The following is a 12,692-nucleotide window of genomic DNA, read 5'->3' as shown; positions in this document are numbered from 1 at the left end:
GGTATAGAGTCACTGCCAGCTTTGTGAGTCAACAGGAGGGAAACCGAGCTGTGAGATAGTCTGAGGGCAGCGACATGGCCCCAGCTGCGGCCCTGGCTTTCACGCTAGACCCTCCTCTGGCACATCTCCTTCCCCTCTTGTGGGAGGAGGGCTGTTCAGGTCTCCCCCGCCTGCTTGACTCCCCAAAGGAGTCGACTTTCCCCAAGTGATCCCCTCCTCGGACCCAGCCCATCTCACCGATCCTGAAGCTCCGCCTTCTCCAGATCCCCTTGACTCTTCAGCTGTATTAACTCCTGGCTCCTTTCATGGGCTTCCCTCTCCAGTTCCTGGGTCTTGGCTAGTAGCAGCATCAGCTGGGACGGCTCATTTCCATTCAGTCTCCCAGATCCATCAGACTCCCGAGACGGTGGTACTCCCACAGTCAGGCGCAGGCAAGAGGTCAACAGGGACCCCGAAAGCCTTGCATGCTCAGCCTTGAGCTCCGTCAGGTCTCTGAGTCCAGGGAAGGAAAGAGCAGACTCCGACAGGGACCAGGGACAGGAATGGGCAAGTAGACGTCAGGCCCCAGGAAGAGCGGGTCTGGGAAAACCATTAGAATCCAACAACTTCATCCCTCCCCACCAACTCTCCACCCCTGCCCTCCCCCCACAACCTGACCCCTCCCTTCTAAAGCAACCCACTGTCACAAATCTAGAGACGGCAGGGGCAAACCTTCTCCCGTCTCATCCCCACACTGACCTGTCAGTGGCTGACTTCATTTCCAGGAAGTGGCGTCGGAAAGTCACCACCTCCCGCCATAGACCCAGAAGGCGACCGTGCTCCCCTTTCAGGTAGCCCTTGAAGAACTGTGTGTTCAGAAACCGAGGTCATATCAAAGGGCAGAGGACATCGTTTGTCAACACAGGAGTCCTGGATCCCTCCCGACTATTGCAAGGAAGGGAAGGAGGGACTTACAGGAGACAGCTTATGAATGGGTGTCTATGTTCCAGTGATGCTGAAGTGTTTAATAAAATTAGCAGAGGGATTCAAGAGGTCAGAGGGCCTGGGATGCTATACAGCCTTCCCTGAGCTAGATTAGAAGAGGATAAACAGTAGCTGCTCAACCAATGAGAGCTATTACCATCATCAGCACAGATTTATAATGAGGATTAAATGATACAATATATATAAATCACCCAATACAAAGCCTGGCACAGAGCAATGGCTCAGGCAACATTAGTTTCCTTTAATTGGGATCTGAAAATGTCTTCCCATTCAATTTCAATAGCTACCTCATTGGCATCTAGCTTGCAGACTTCCAGACGAGGGGAGTCTAAACTTTGAGATCCATCTAAAATCTGAGCAAGTCATTAATGCAGGAACAGAGTTGCTCTGAGTATCATGCTACCTGCCAGCAAAACCTGGACTGGGTAGGTAAGGACAGAATGAAGCTGACGGCCGGAGCAGGGCTGAGCTGCCAGCAGGAGTGCTAAGGACGGCCAGAGACTTAAACTATAGCTCAGCTCCCATCCAGGTCCTGAAGTTAACCCATTCCTTCTGGCACCGACCAGGCAGTGCCCAGCATGCAAGCCCTCCTCTCACCGTCCCCGCCCCTTTTCTCTTACCTCCCGCTCCATCTGCCACTGGCTCTCCTTCCTCATTAGCTCATCCCGGGCCCGGCTCCAGTCGACTGTCAATTTTTCCACATCTTCCCGAAGCGCTTTATTCACCACGTCAGCTTTTTCCATGTGCAGCCGAAGCTGGGTGTTCACCTCTGCTAGACTCTCACACCTGCACTGGGGAGGGGTAGGAGCAAGTACTAAACAAAGGTCTGAGCCAACCCCCTGGACTTCTTGGAGTAAGACGACAACCACTGGAACTTTCCATTGCCAGGACCTGGAGGGCTAAGACTGAAGTCCTTGGTTCTAAACCATGTCAGCCCTCGAGACAGAGGTTTTCCATCAGCCTTCTCCACCCGCTGGCCAACCACCCAGGCCAGAAAGTTGGGGCCCATCACCTCTGTTGTTCCTCCTCCAATCGGATTAGCAGCTGTTCCAGGTTTGGCTCTTCCACGCTTTCCCACCTTTGAGGGATCGGTCCCTTAGCCAGACAAAAGCAAGCCTTATTCACCTCCAAAGAGAACATCCTGCAGACCAAGTCTCTGACGGCCCCTTCTACAGCAGCCCGCTTTTCTAAGTTCACACTTTTATTTTTACTTTTGGCTGCACCGTGCAGCTTGCAGGATCTTAGTTTCCAGATTAGGTATTGAATCTGGGCCCTTGGTAGTCAAAGTGCAGAATTCTAGCCCCTGGACTGCCAGGGAATTCCCCTGCTTTCTTTTTATTTTTCTCCCCTTTGTTAGCAATATGTCTCTTTTCTCAGTCACTGCATCCTGCAAGTAAACCCATTGTATATCTCTCTACAAATGTGAACCAGTGACTTCTCATGAAAGACAGCAGTTGGTAGTGAAAAGAACTTTTGAGTTAAGAAGCATAAGATACAGCTTCCAGGGACTTCCCTGGCAGTCCAGTGGTTAAGATTTTGCCTTCCACTGTTGGGGGTGCGGGTTCGATCTCCGGCTGGGGAGTTAAGATCCCATATACCTCACAGCCAGAAAACTAAAAATAGAAGCAATATTGTAACAACATCAATAAAGACATAAAAAAATGTGTTTTAATCTTTAAAAAAAATAAACAAAATACATCTTTCACTAATGGCCTTGGCTTCTATTATACTAATCTTCGGACTTTGGGAAGTTATAGCTTCTCTGATCCACAAGGTTTTCAGCTCTAAAGTGAGGGTGATATCATTCCCCTGAGAAAACTGCTTTGCAGGTAAAGTGACATAATTCTATGACAATGCCTAAGGGTGCCTACACAATGCCTACAGATCGGTACATGCTAAGTCTCGGTCCTTTCCCTCCTCTGAGAGAACTCTTTTGAGAGTAATGTAAGATGGTGCTGAGGGGAGCTAGAACAAAGGCAGATGGGTTTTTGAAAGGCAATTCTATCCTGTCCACAGCACAAATAAATCCATCTGCCACAAACACATCTTTTTTTTTTTTTTCCCCCAAGCCTGTGAGGCACACATCTCTCCACAACAGATAAACACTGACACCTTCTGGAGGAAAAATGCATCTCTTCTCTCAGATTCCAAACTCCTTCCAATCTGGTTCAGATGGTAAAGAATCCGCCTGCAGTGCAAGAGACCTGGGTTCAATCCCTGGGTCGGGAAGATCCCCTGGGAATGGCTACCTGCCCCAGTATTCTTGCCTGGAGAATTCCAAGAACAGAGAAGCCTGGCAGGCTGCAGTCCATGGGGTCACAAAGAGTCGGACACAACTGAGTGACTTTCACTTTATTTCACCTCCAATCTTATGACCTTAAGTTTCCTAAAGCTGCATTCTGCCCTTAGAGAGTTCTGGGCTGGAGTCTGTCGGGGCAGGAAAAGCCAGGTCCCATGAAGGTATCTGATAAAGCTCTGGGGGATTTCCCTGGCGCTCCAGTGGCTAAGCCTCTGTGCTCCCAATGCAGGGGGCCTGGGTTCAATCCCTGGTTGGGGAACTAGATCCCACATGCCTCAACTAAGAGTTCAAATGCCACAACTGAAAGATCCTGCATGCTGTAACTAAAGATTCCCCATGCCGCAATTTAAAAAAAGAAAGAAAAAGATCCTGTGTGCCACCTAAACCCAGTGCAGCCAAATAAATATTATAAAAATATTTTTATTATTAAAATATTAAATATTAAAAATTTTTTCCAAATATTAAAAAAAAGGCAAAAAAAAATCTCTCAGGAGCTGACGAAAGAGCCGCTTCTACTAAACACCGCCTTACCTCTCCCCAGCCTCCCTCAGTCAGCAAACGGCCTAACCATGCTCCCTGAGGGCCCGTGAGGAGCACAGAACAGCCTCACTCACCCCGGTGGCTTCCAGTCGCTTCTCCAGCTCCTGGCACCAGCTCCGATACTGTAACACCTGAGGCAAACAGAGGACACGGCAATGGGCCTGGCTGGTACCCATGGCCCAAAGCAGAGGTCCCCCCGGGGTCATGGGCAAACCCCTCGGTGAATAAGGGGCTGGGTGATGGGAGTGAGGTGAGGCCGTAACATCTTACAGCTTCCGTTTGGTCATTTAATAATACATTCTCTGCAGCTCTTTTTATTGGAGAAGCAACAAGTTCGTGGGCTTGGGAACTGGCAAACCTAAGGTCAGGTCCTATTCTAGGAGAGCAAAGCTAGATGACTGACAGAAGCCCCGTGAAGGGTGTCTTTGAAAGGATGCGGTCGGCAGCCGGTGGAGACGTTGGGAGCATCACAGGAGAGCTGTTTAGGCATTGCCACCGTGCGGCTCCGGGCTCCGGCCAACCTCGTCCATCTCAGCCCCCAGCCCCAGAGGTCCTCCTCTTCCCCTTCCTGAGAGGGCTGCTGCCTCACCTTGGCCTGCAGCTTCCTCACGAGAGCCGCTTGCCTCTGCTGGGCCTCCTGGGAGCTCTTCAGCTTCCTCCATGAGGCTGCCTGGTTCTCGGCCATCTGCTGCTGCAGCGCCAGCACTTGCTCTTCCAGCACCAGCTGCAGGGACCGGGGCTTCATATTGTTCAACCCAGGGCCCCCTGTCTCCATGGGGGCCCCTGACAGCAAGCCCACCGGCCCCTAAGCAGCCAGAGGCTGTTCACTCTCAGAGCGGTCTCTGAGCATCGCTGGGTCACTTGGACCTCCTCTTGAGCTGGTGACCAAAGCACACATTGGAGTTGAGAGAACGGTCTAGATGACTCACATGTATTCAGCAAATACTCATTAAGTCTGGCAGACTTGGACTGGACGAAGTAAATAGGTTCTTTTACTACAGGACTCCTCAGAGCTTTTAAAATACTCAGATGGACCTAATCTCTACGGGGGGGCCATGGTGAGTGGCCATTCCCCAAAGTTAATGGACCACGACACAAGGACTCGTGTTTCCTGGCATGCCTTCCGAAACTCTGCACCCGATCAAAAGCTCCTAGTTTATCAATGCATCGCTCATGCCTGGCGCAGTGCCTAATAAACATCTGCTGAATGGACCACCGAAGGTGCTTTTAGGCTAGCTGGGGGATGGGTATAATTACAATACAGTGTGGTCTGTGCAGTAGTAATAGATCACAGGATAGTATGGGAAGACAACAGATGGGCACGTGACCCAATGTGGGGGACTGTGAGGTGTGAATATCATCATCGTTTCATGCCTGCTAAGTCGCTTCAGTCGTGTCTGACTCTTTGCGACCCCATGGACTATAGACTGCCAGGCTCCTCTATCCATGGGATTCTCTAGGCAAGAATACTGGAGTGGGTTGCCATGACCTCCTCCAGGGGATCTTCCTGATCATTGTTAATACTTGTTAAGTGCTTCTATGAGTCAGTCACTTTATTAAGTGCCTTACACACACTATGTCATTTTGGCATCACAAGAATCTCAAAACCCTCCTATGACACTTAAACACTGGTACTACTTTAACTCTTCATACGTGGATGAGGACACTGAGGCTTATAAAGGTTAAGCCTTAGTTAAGAAACTAGAAAGATTAAACACTTTGTCCTAGTTCATACAGTTGACGTTTGGTTGACTAGGGATTTGAACAAGAATTCTGACTCTCTGACACAGACTAGCAGGCATTTTGGGCAGGGGATCCAAAATAGAGAGGGAAGAAGGAACCAGCCTCAAGAGGATGGAGGAGGAGCAAACCCACCTCACCCACCAGGAGCTGGGCCAGAACCAGGCAATGGCAGCCAGCGGGGAAGGCCAGTCTAACCAGTGACTTCAGAGAGAGCCAGGAGAGGGGGGAGGCAAGATGATCAAGAAGGGTTTGGGGTGCTCATCCAAGTTCTGTCTCTAATGAGCTCTGTGACCTGAAGCAGGCTAGTTTCCTTTCCTCATCAAAAAATAAGAGCAGAAAAAAAAAAAAAATGAGGCACCCAGCTCCATGACTTCTGAGTTTCTCAGTCCTCTAAAACACCTAGGGCTGGCGGGGGAGTTAGAGTTCTCTCATTTTATCAGCCCTGAGATACCCATCAGGAGGGCTGAGGAATATCTGTATTTCTACCTACCTATCAAGAAAAAGGTCTACTAGAGCTGCCTACTTGGCAGCATCAGTCTCCTAATCTGAAGAAAATGGCATACACAGCAAATGCAAATGTAACACTTGCACATACAGTGGGAGTTTCAGGGCCCCAAGTCCCTTTAATGCACAAAACTGTTGATTTCCTACCAACGCTACCTTCTATCAGATCCTTCCAGATTTATTCAGGAGTAATTAATCACTTTTATATGCTTTTAAATTTATATTTAATACACAGAGAGAATGTCCATGTTATATCTTATTACCTATCTTTTCCACTAATTTGTGAGTTCCTAATAAGGCAAGAGCTGACTAATTCATTTTGGTCCTTAGCCACCAGGGCTTCCCAGGTGGTGCTAGTGGTAAAAAAACTGTCTGCGAACGCAGGAGACAAAAGAAACATGGGTTCAATCCCTGGGTCAGGGAAGATCCTTTGAAGGAGGGTATGGCAACCCAATCTAGTATTCTTGCCTGGAGAATCCCATGGACAGAGGGGCCTGGCGGGCTAGTCGACAGGGCCGCGCCAAGGCGGACACAACTGGAGTGACTCAGCATGCACACAAGTTGTCAACAATTCATAATGAAGAAATGCATGTGGGCCTCACTCCCGGCAGATCTAAACCCTTAGCTAGAGGTTACAAAGTGGACTGCTGGTTCTTTTCCATCAGAGTGTGGCCTGTACAATGGTTTTTAAGAATTCAAATTAGATGCCAACATTTACCATTGGGAAAATACATACAGAAGTTCATATTTCTGGTTCCTTTGGAAAATCAGAGTATCCAGTGACCCTTGACATTCATTCCTACAAGGCCACAACCGGCTGCAGTGAAACAGCATCTGTCCCCTTTAGATAAGGCATGCTCTTCAGTTCAACCTCCGTCTTGGGCCCCTGCCTGGCTTTGCCTCTCTCTCATATACGGATAGCAGATTTCAGTTGTCATGTCATTCTACTTGTGCTATTGTTTTTCTTACAGCAGAGTTAGAGAGGAATACTCAGCTTCCTAATTTACATCACCTCCTGGGCAAGTGCAGACAGCTGAGTTTATAGGGATTCTACTAGACAGCAAGGAAACAGCATAACGTAGGAAGAGCAGAGTGGTACCAATAACAGCACCAGCACCCCACGCTGCCTCTTCCTGGCTGACCAACTCGGGTGCTGTGCTGCGCTTAGTCATGTCCGACTCTTAGCAACCCCCTGGACTGTAGCCGCCAGGCCTCTCTGTCCATGGGGATGCTCCAGGCAAGAATACTGGAGTGGGTTGCCATGCCCTCCTCCAGGGGATCCTCCCCACCTAGGGACTGAACCGAGGTCTCCTGCACTGCGGGCAGATTCTTTACTATCTGAGCCACCAGGGAAGCCGAGTCCTCCCTTTCTGCCCTTCCCTTCCGCCAACCCACCATGGCTGTGAAAAGCTGACTCAACCTGTCTCTTCTGGTTGGAGGCACAAACCTGCTGGGAACAGCTCTTACTGCCAACACTACCAACAAGAGTAGCTCTGAGTTGCTTCAAGGGACCGGAAGAGCCTTTTCTCTCCTAACACTGTGGGGGCTGGGCCAGGCTTCTGCAGAGTCTCAGAGGCCCTCAAGACTCCCTTACCCTCCTCCTTTGAAACCCTTCCCTCAAAGCATTAGGCTGATCCATACGAAATTGCTGATATTTGCCCTTTTTTAACCTATAGAAGATAATTTCATGTAATTCAACCTAATAATATTATCTGTTGTATATATTTATAATATCATATACTTATATATATTATACAAGCCTAATCTGTAAGCAGCCCTCCCACTGTTTCTGGAATTCTCCTATTAAATCTTCTTTTAGAATAAGGCTATTGTTAAAGTATATACACTATTTTAGAAAATGACAGTAACACTTCAATAAAGAAATGGAATTATATTAGAATTATATGATTATTTTACTTCAGCAGATAACTTAAAAATTTACAGCTATTTAAAAATTTAGTCCTGCCCTCTCCTTTTACAGATAAGGAAACTGAGGCTTATGGCGATGAAGTGACTTTATTTTGATCATCTTTTATTTATATGCCCCATTTACCTCAATGACTTGACATTGTAGCAAATATACCATACTAATGTAAGATGTTACTAATGAAGGAAATCAGGTGCAAGGTATACAGGAACTTGCTGTACTATGCAATTTTTCTGTAAATCTAAAATTGTTTCCCCAAAATAAAGTTTATTTTAAAAATGATTTGAACAATTTTATGATTAACTCAACCACCACCACTTTTTTTTCCCCCACTAAAACAAGAGTAAAAAGATGGAGGGAACAGAGAAAAACTACCTCAGGAGTTTTTCTGAAATTGAGATTTAGTTTGGAGCTTCCTCAAGACACAGTTCAGCACCTTTTATTAACACACTGTCAGACTAGCCAGTGAATAAGTAAACTAGCATAGCTCCAAAAGAAAGGTAGGTTTCAATGTCCCTCAGGAAAGGAAAAGGTCAGTAGTTGGCAACAGGTAACAGGCTGAATTGCATTCAGTGAGACAATGGATGTCGGTGTGCTTTGTAAACGGTAAACCATTGGATAGATGTCACCATTTCTGCAGGTAAAGGAAAAAGATTCCCTTCTTTCATAAATTAAGTTATCCTATAAACACTCATGAATTCCAGCTTAGTATCAGATAACTGGCCACAGTGATACAGAAATAAATAAGGTTAATTTCCAACTTTTGCTAGGAACCAGACGGGGAAGGGCAGTGACCTCTGAACCTAGTGTGAAGAGTAACATAAATTATATTTTGTCTCCTCTCATCTAGATTCTTTCAAAACGTGATTTAAATAAACTTGAAATAGAGGCAATGCCACCTAAACTTGGAATACAGATGTAAATGTTAGGAAGACTAAGTTGAGGACTGGTATTATTAAACAGGATTTGTCACTTAAAGCAAAAAGTAAAAACACTCGAGGCATGGACATTTTATTTCCTGAGCAAAGAAACTATATATTTGTTTGTAGAGACAATCTGTTCCTTATTCCAGAAGAAAAAAAGAAATTAGCATATAGCTCCTTATATAAATCACATATGTGGGGGCTCTCTCTCTGTCCTCCTCCCACCTCTAAGGCTTTTCCCTTTAGTCTCCTCTGCTGGTTCCTCCTCATCTCCCCACCATCTAAAGGCTGGAGGCCACATGCTATATGGCATGCCCAAAAAAATAAAACAAAATAAATTAAAAAAAAAAAGAAAACTGAAATAGTGACTGATTAGGCCATTCAGAACCCTCCAATGGCTAAAGAGTAAAAACCACAGTCACTATATTGGCTTACCTCATCCTAAGTTTTTGATCCCTGCCTCCAATTGTTTTAATTCCATTTCTTACTCCTCTCCCCTTTGCTCACATCCCTCCAGCCACACAGCCCTCCTTGCTGGACCTGCTCGGAACACACCAAGCCACACACTCATCTAGGGCATCTTCTAGTTATTTTCATGGTTGGCTCCCTTGCCACCTTCAGGTCTTTGTTCAAATGTCACCTTCTCAGTAAACTGTTCCCTAGCCACTCAATATAAAATACCAACACTCCTCCACACACACACACACACACACACACACACACACACAGGTATTTTACTTTCTTTTTTTTTTTAATTGCCATACTATGTGCTATGTGGGAATCTCTCAGTACCTGGATCAGGTAAAAGAACCTGTGGCCCCTTCAGTGAAATCTCGGAGTCTTGAACACTGGACTATCAGGAAAGTCCCTTGTATTTTTCCACTTAGCTTACCAGGCTTTACGTGTCCCTATCTGAGTATTATGTGTAATATAGCTAACACAATGCAAATTTCCCCAGAGCAAGAATATTGTTTTATTGACTGCTGTATTCTCAGCTCCTGGTATATAGCGGGTACTCTTTAGGCATTTGACTAAATGAATGAATATAGGAACTCTAGGCAACTTGATTCATATCAAAGGTCTTGCAAAATGCTGATAATTCTATAACCTTCTAAAAGGAAAAAAAATGAACAACAAAAAAGAAAGAGATTGTGTAGTTTGTATAGCACTTAACTCCCTCACAACAATTGTTTGCAATCTTCATAAAAAAAGAAACCCTTTCAGAAGAAATTACTGCCTTCATTTTATGGACAAGAAAACTAGGCTCGAAACACAGAAGGAATATAACTGGTCAGTGGCAGAAGAGATACTGAGCCCCAATCCGCTTCCAAGGGCTTCCCAGGTGGAGCATAAAGGATCCGCCTGCCAAGACAGGACATGGAAGAGACACAGGTTTGATCCCTGGGTCAGGAAGATCCCTTGGAGGAGGAAATGGCAACTCATTCCAGTATTCTTGCCCAGAGAATTCCATGGACAGAAGAGCCTGGTGGGCTACAGTCCATGGGGTGGCAAAGAGTCAGACAGGACTGAGCACGCACACATGCAGGCAATCTGCTTCCAACTCTATGCCCTTCCCTTACATCATGCTTCCCCTAAGTCATGAAATATGAAATCACCATTCTGTGAGGGGCACTTTCTAAAGGATGTGAAATAATGAGTCCTAGGTCTTCAGCTTTTTGATGGAAAAGGACCAACGAAAGGCAGAATGTCCAGCAGCAGTTTCTAGCATTGGTTTGGTCATGAACTCACTCAATTTTTCTTTGTAAGCCTTCTCATGTGCATCATAACTCTGGCCTCCATAATTCATAGGCCTAATGTAAACACCAATTCGACAGACATTTACCAAACCCAAACACAGTCTAGGAATTATCACATGCTCTGGGAAGGGATAGCCTAGAATTCATATCCCAGCTTCACTCACTTTATTCTTTGTGGGACTCTAGGCAAACTGAGGACCTTAGTTTCGTCATGCATACGATGTGAAGCTATAGAATCCACCTTATGGAAATTGCTCTGAGGATTGAATGGGCCCTTACAGGTAATGCATTTAGTAGCACCTTTGTGACTATTCAGTAAATATTAGCTATTATTATGATCATCACGTGCTAGACCCTGGGATACAGCTGAAAAGGCAAGGCAAAACGCCCCAACCAGTGCACGGCTCTAAAAGAGGAGCAGGAAAAGCTAACTCGGTGCGATGTGTGCAAGAACCCAGCAGCGAGCTTACTGAGACTGCAGAAAGCGGTTAGAAAGATTTCCAGGGAAGTGATATTTAAGTTGGGTCGCGAAGAATGAGAGTTCCAGAGTGGAGCTGGCATGTAGGACTGGACTTTCGGACAGATCACATGCAAAGCCCCAAGTGCAAAGGAAGCCGCAAAATCCTGGGATCCGGCAGCGGGACGCGCAGGAGAGCGCAGCGCCGCGTCTGACCACTTCAGGCTCGGGAAGATCCCTTTCTGCGCGCACTGGAGCTCAAAGTGGTGGCGGCAACAGGACGCGGACGCACCCGCCTAGGACAGGTCCCAGCCCCCTCTGTGGGCCTCAGGTTCCTCCCGGGGAATCGGAGGCCGCTGGCCAAACGAGATTCCCTAAGGCGCCCTGGGCAGGCCGATCAGTGGGCCTCGGACCGTTAACCCGGTACCTCCCGTCTGCCCTTGAGGCCCCCACCTCACCACGCTCGGTTCCTGCAGATTCCCAAGGTGCTTCTGAGCGCCGGAGCCGCGGAAGCCTCAGCTAAGGCCGGGCCGGGGGCGGGGGCGCACCGAGGGGCTGGGGCATAGGCCCCGCCCCCCAAACTCCCGCCCTTTCGGAGGGCCCCGCCCCGCCTGGAAGCGTGCCTACGAGCGGACTGCGACGCCTGGGGGCCTCCGCCATGTTGAGTACTGGCAGCCGATTTACAAGAGTGGCCCAAAAGGAAAAAGGAGATCCTATTAAGCGATGGTGTTAAGATTCCCTCGCCCTAAGTGGGGACAGCTAGGGTTTCTGGATTCCAGCAAGGGAAGTTTTGGTAACAGAAATAAACTTGCCCTCAATCATACCCCTTTTGGCTTCGGGGTTACACAGTGCGCATGTGTAAGAGCGCAGGCTCTTGGTGCGCCTGCGCACTGTCCCACCCACAAACCCGAGTGCAATTAACAAGTGCCTGAAGGATAAGCCAACCCGCTGCTGCGTCGCTACGAAACCTTTCCTTAAGAACCCGAAGCGCCAAGCAGCTTCAGGCAACACAGCATTCACACCGTAGTTGTTCAATGTGATTTGAGCACGCAAGGCATTGCATAGGGTTTCTTTTTGCCTGAATATCCTGCATCCGTTCGGAAAAATGCAGTTTGCTTGACTTTCTGCGTTAGCCTGACTTTGTAGAAGACACTAGAAGCGTTGTTCCCATAAGTTTTGTGCATAAAGAATCAGTGCACTTTTCTAGCATTGTAAAATTCCATTTACCTGTCTCTCTTCTCCATTCAGTGGTTCTAAATTTTTGTGTGTGTGTTAGTAGCTCAGTCGTGTCCTACTCTGAGTCTTGGTAGTCCACCAGGATCCTCTGATCATGGGATTCTCCAGGCAAGAATACTGGAGTGGGTTGCCATTCCCTTCTCCAGGGGATCTTCCCTACCCAGGGATCGAGCACATCTCCCACATGGCAGGCAGATTCTTTACCATCTCAGCCACCAGGACTTGGAAATTTTTAGTTGGAGTTAAAAAAAAATAACGGGGGGAGGGCGGGAGGCAAAAAATAAATAAATAAATAACTGGGGAACATACTAAAATGCAGACT

At 47.3% G+C, this 12,692-nt stretch overlaps 1 protein-coding gene across 3 annotated transcripts in view; it reads right to left on the bottom strand.

Moving 5' to 3' along the window:
- CEP250 (centrosomal protein 250) overlaps positions 1-11,712 on the bottom strand; it is a 47,010-nt gene extending 35,298 nt beyond the window's left edge. The window contains exons 1-7 of one of the 3 annotated variants that reach the window (XM_043479333.1): positions 11,593-11,712; positions 4,413-4,701; positions 3,898-3,954; positions 1,997-2,079; positions 1,605-1,770; positions 739-845; positions 238-492 (exon numbers count right to left, since the gene is read on the bottom strand). In XM_043479333.1, the coding sequence (XP_043335268.1) occupies positions 238-492; positions 739-845; positions 1,605-1,770; positions 1,997-2,079; positions 3,898-3,954; positions 4,413-4,598 (854 nt within the window). In that variant the 5' untranslated portion in view covers positions 4,599-4,701; positions 11,593-11,712. Of the gene's footprint in view, positions 1-237; positions 493-738; positions 846-1,604; positions 1,776-1,996; positions 2,080-3,897; positions 3,955-4,412; positions 4,702-11,587 lie in introns of those variants that run through there. The other 2 variants (XM_043479332.1, XM_043479334.1) reach the window with 2 other exon arrangements.
- Positions 11,713-12,692: the final 980 nt, after the last annotated feature.

Source organism: Cervus canadensis, chromosome 10 (genome assembly GCF_019320065.1).
Source record: "Cervus canadensis isolate Bull #8, Minnesota chromosome 10, ASM1932006v1, whole genome shotgun sequence".
NCBI classification, from domain to species: Eukaryota; Metazoa; Chordata; class Mammalia; order Artiodactyla; family Cervidae; genus Cervus; species Cervus canadensis.
Note: the sequence above shows the minus strand (reverse complement) of the source record. Positions and strands in the feature narration are given on the sequence as shown.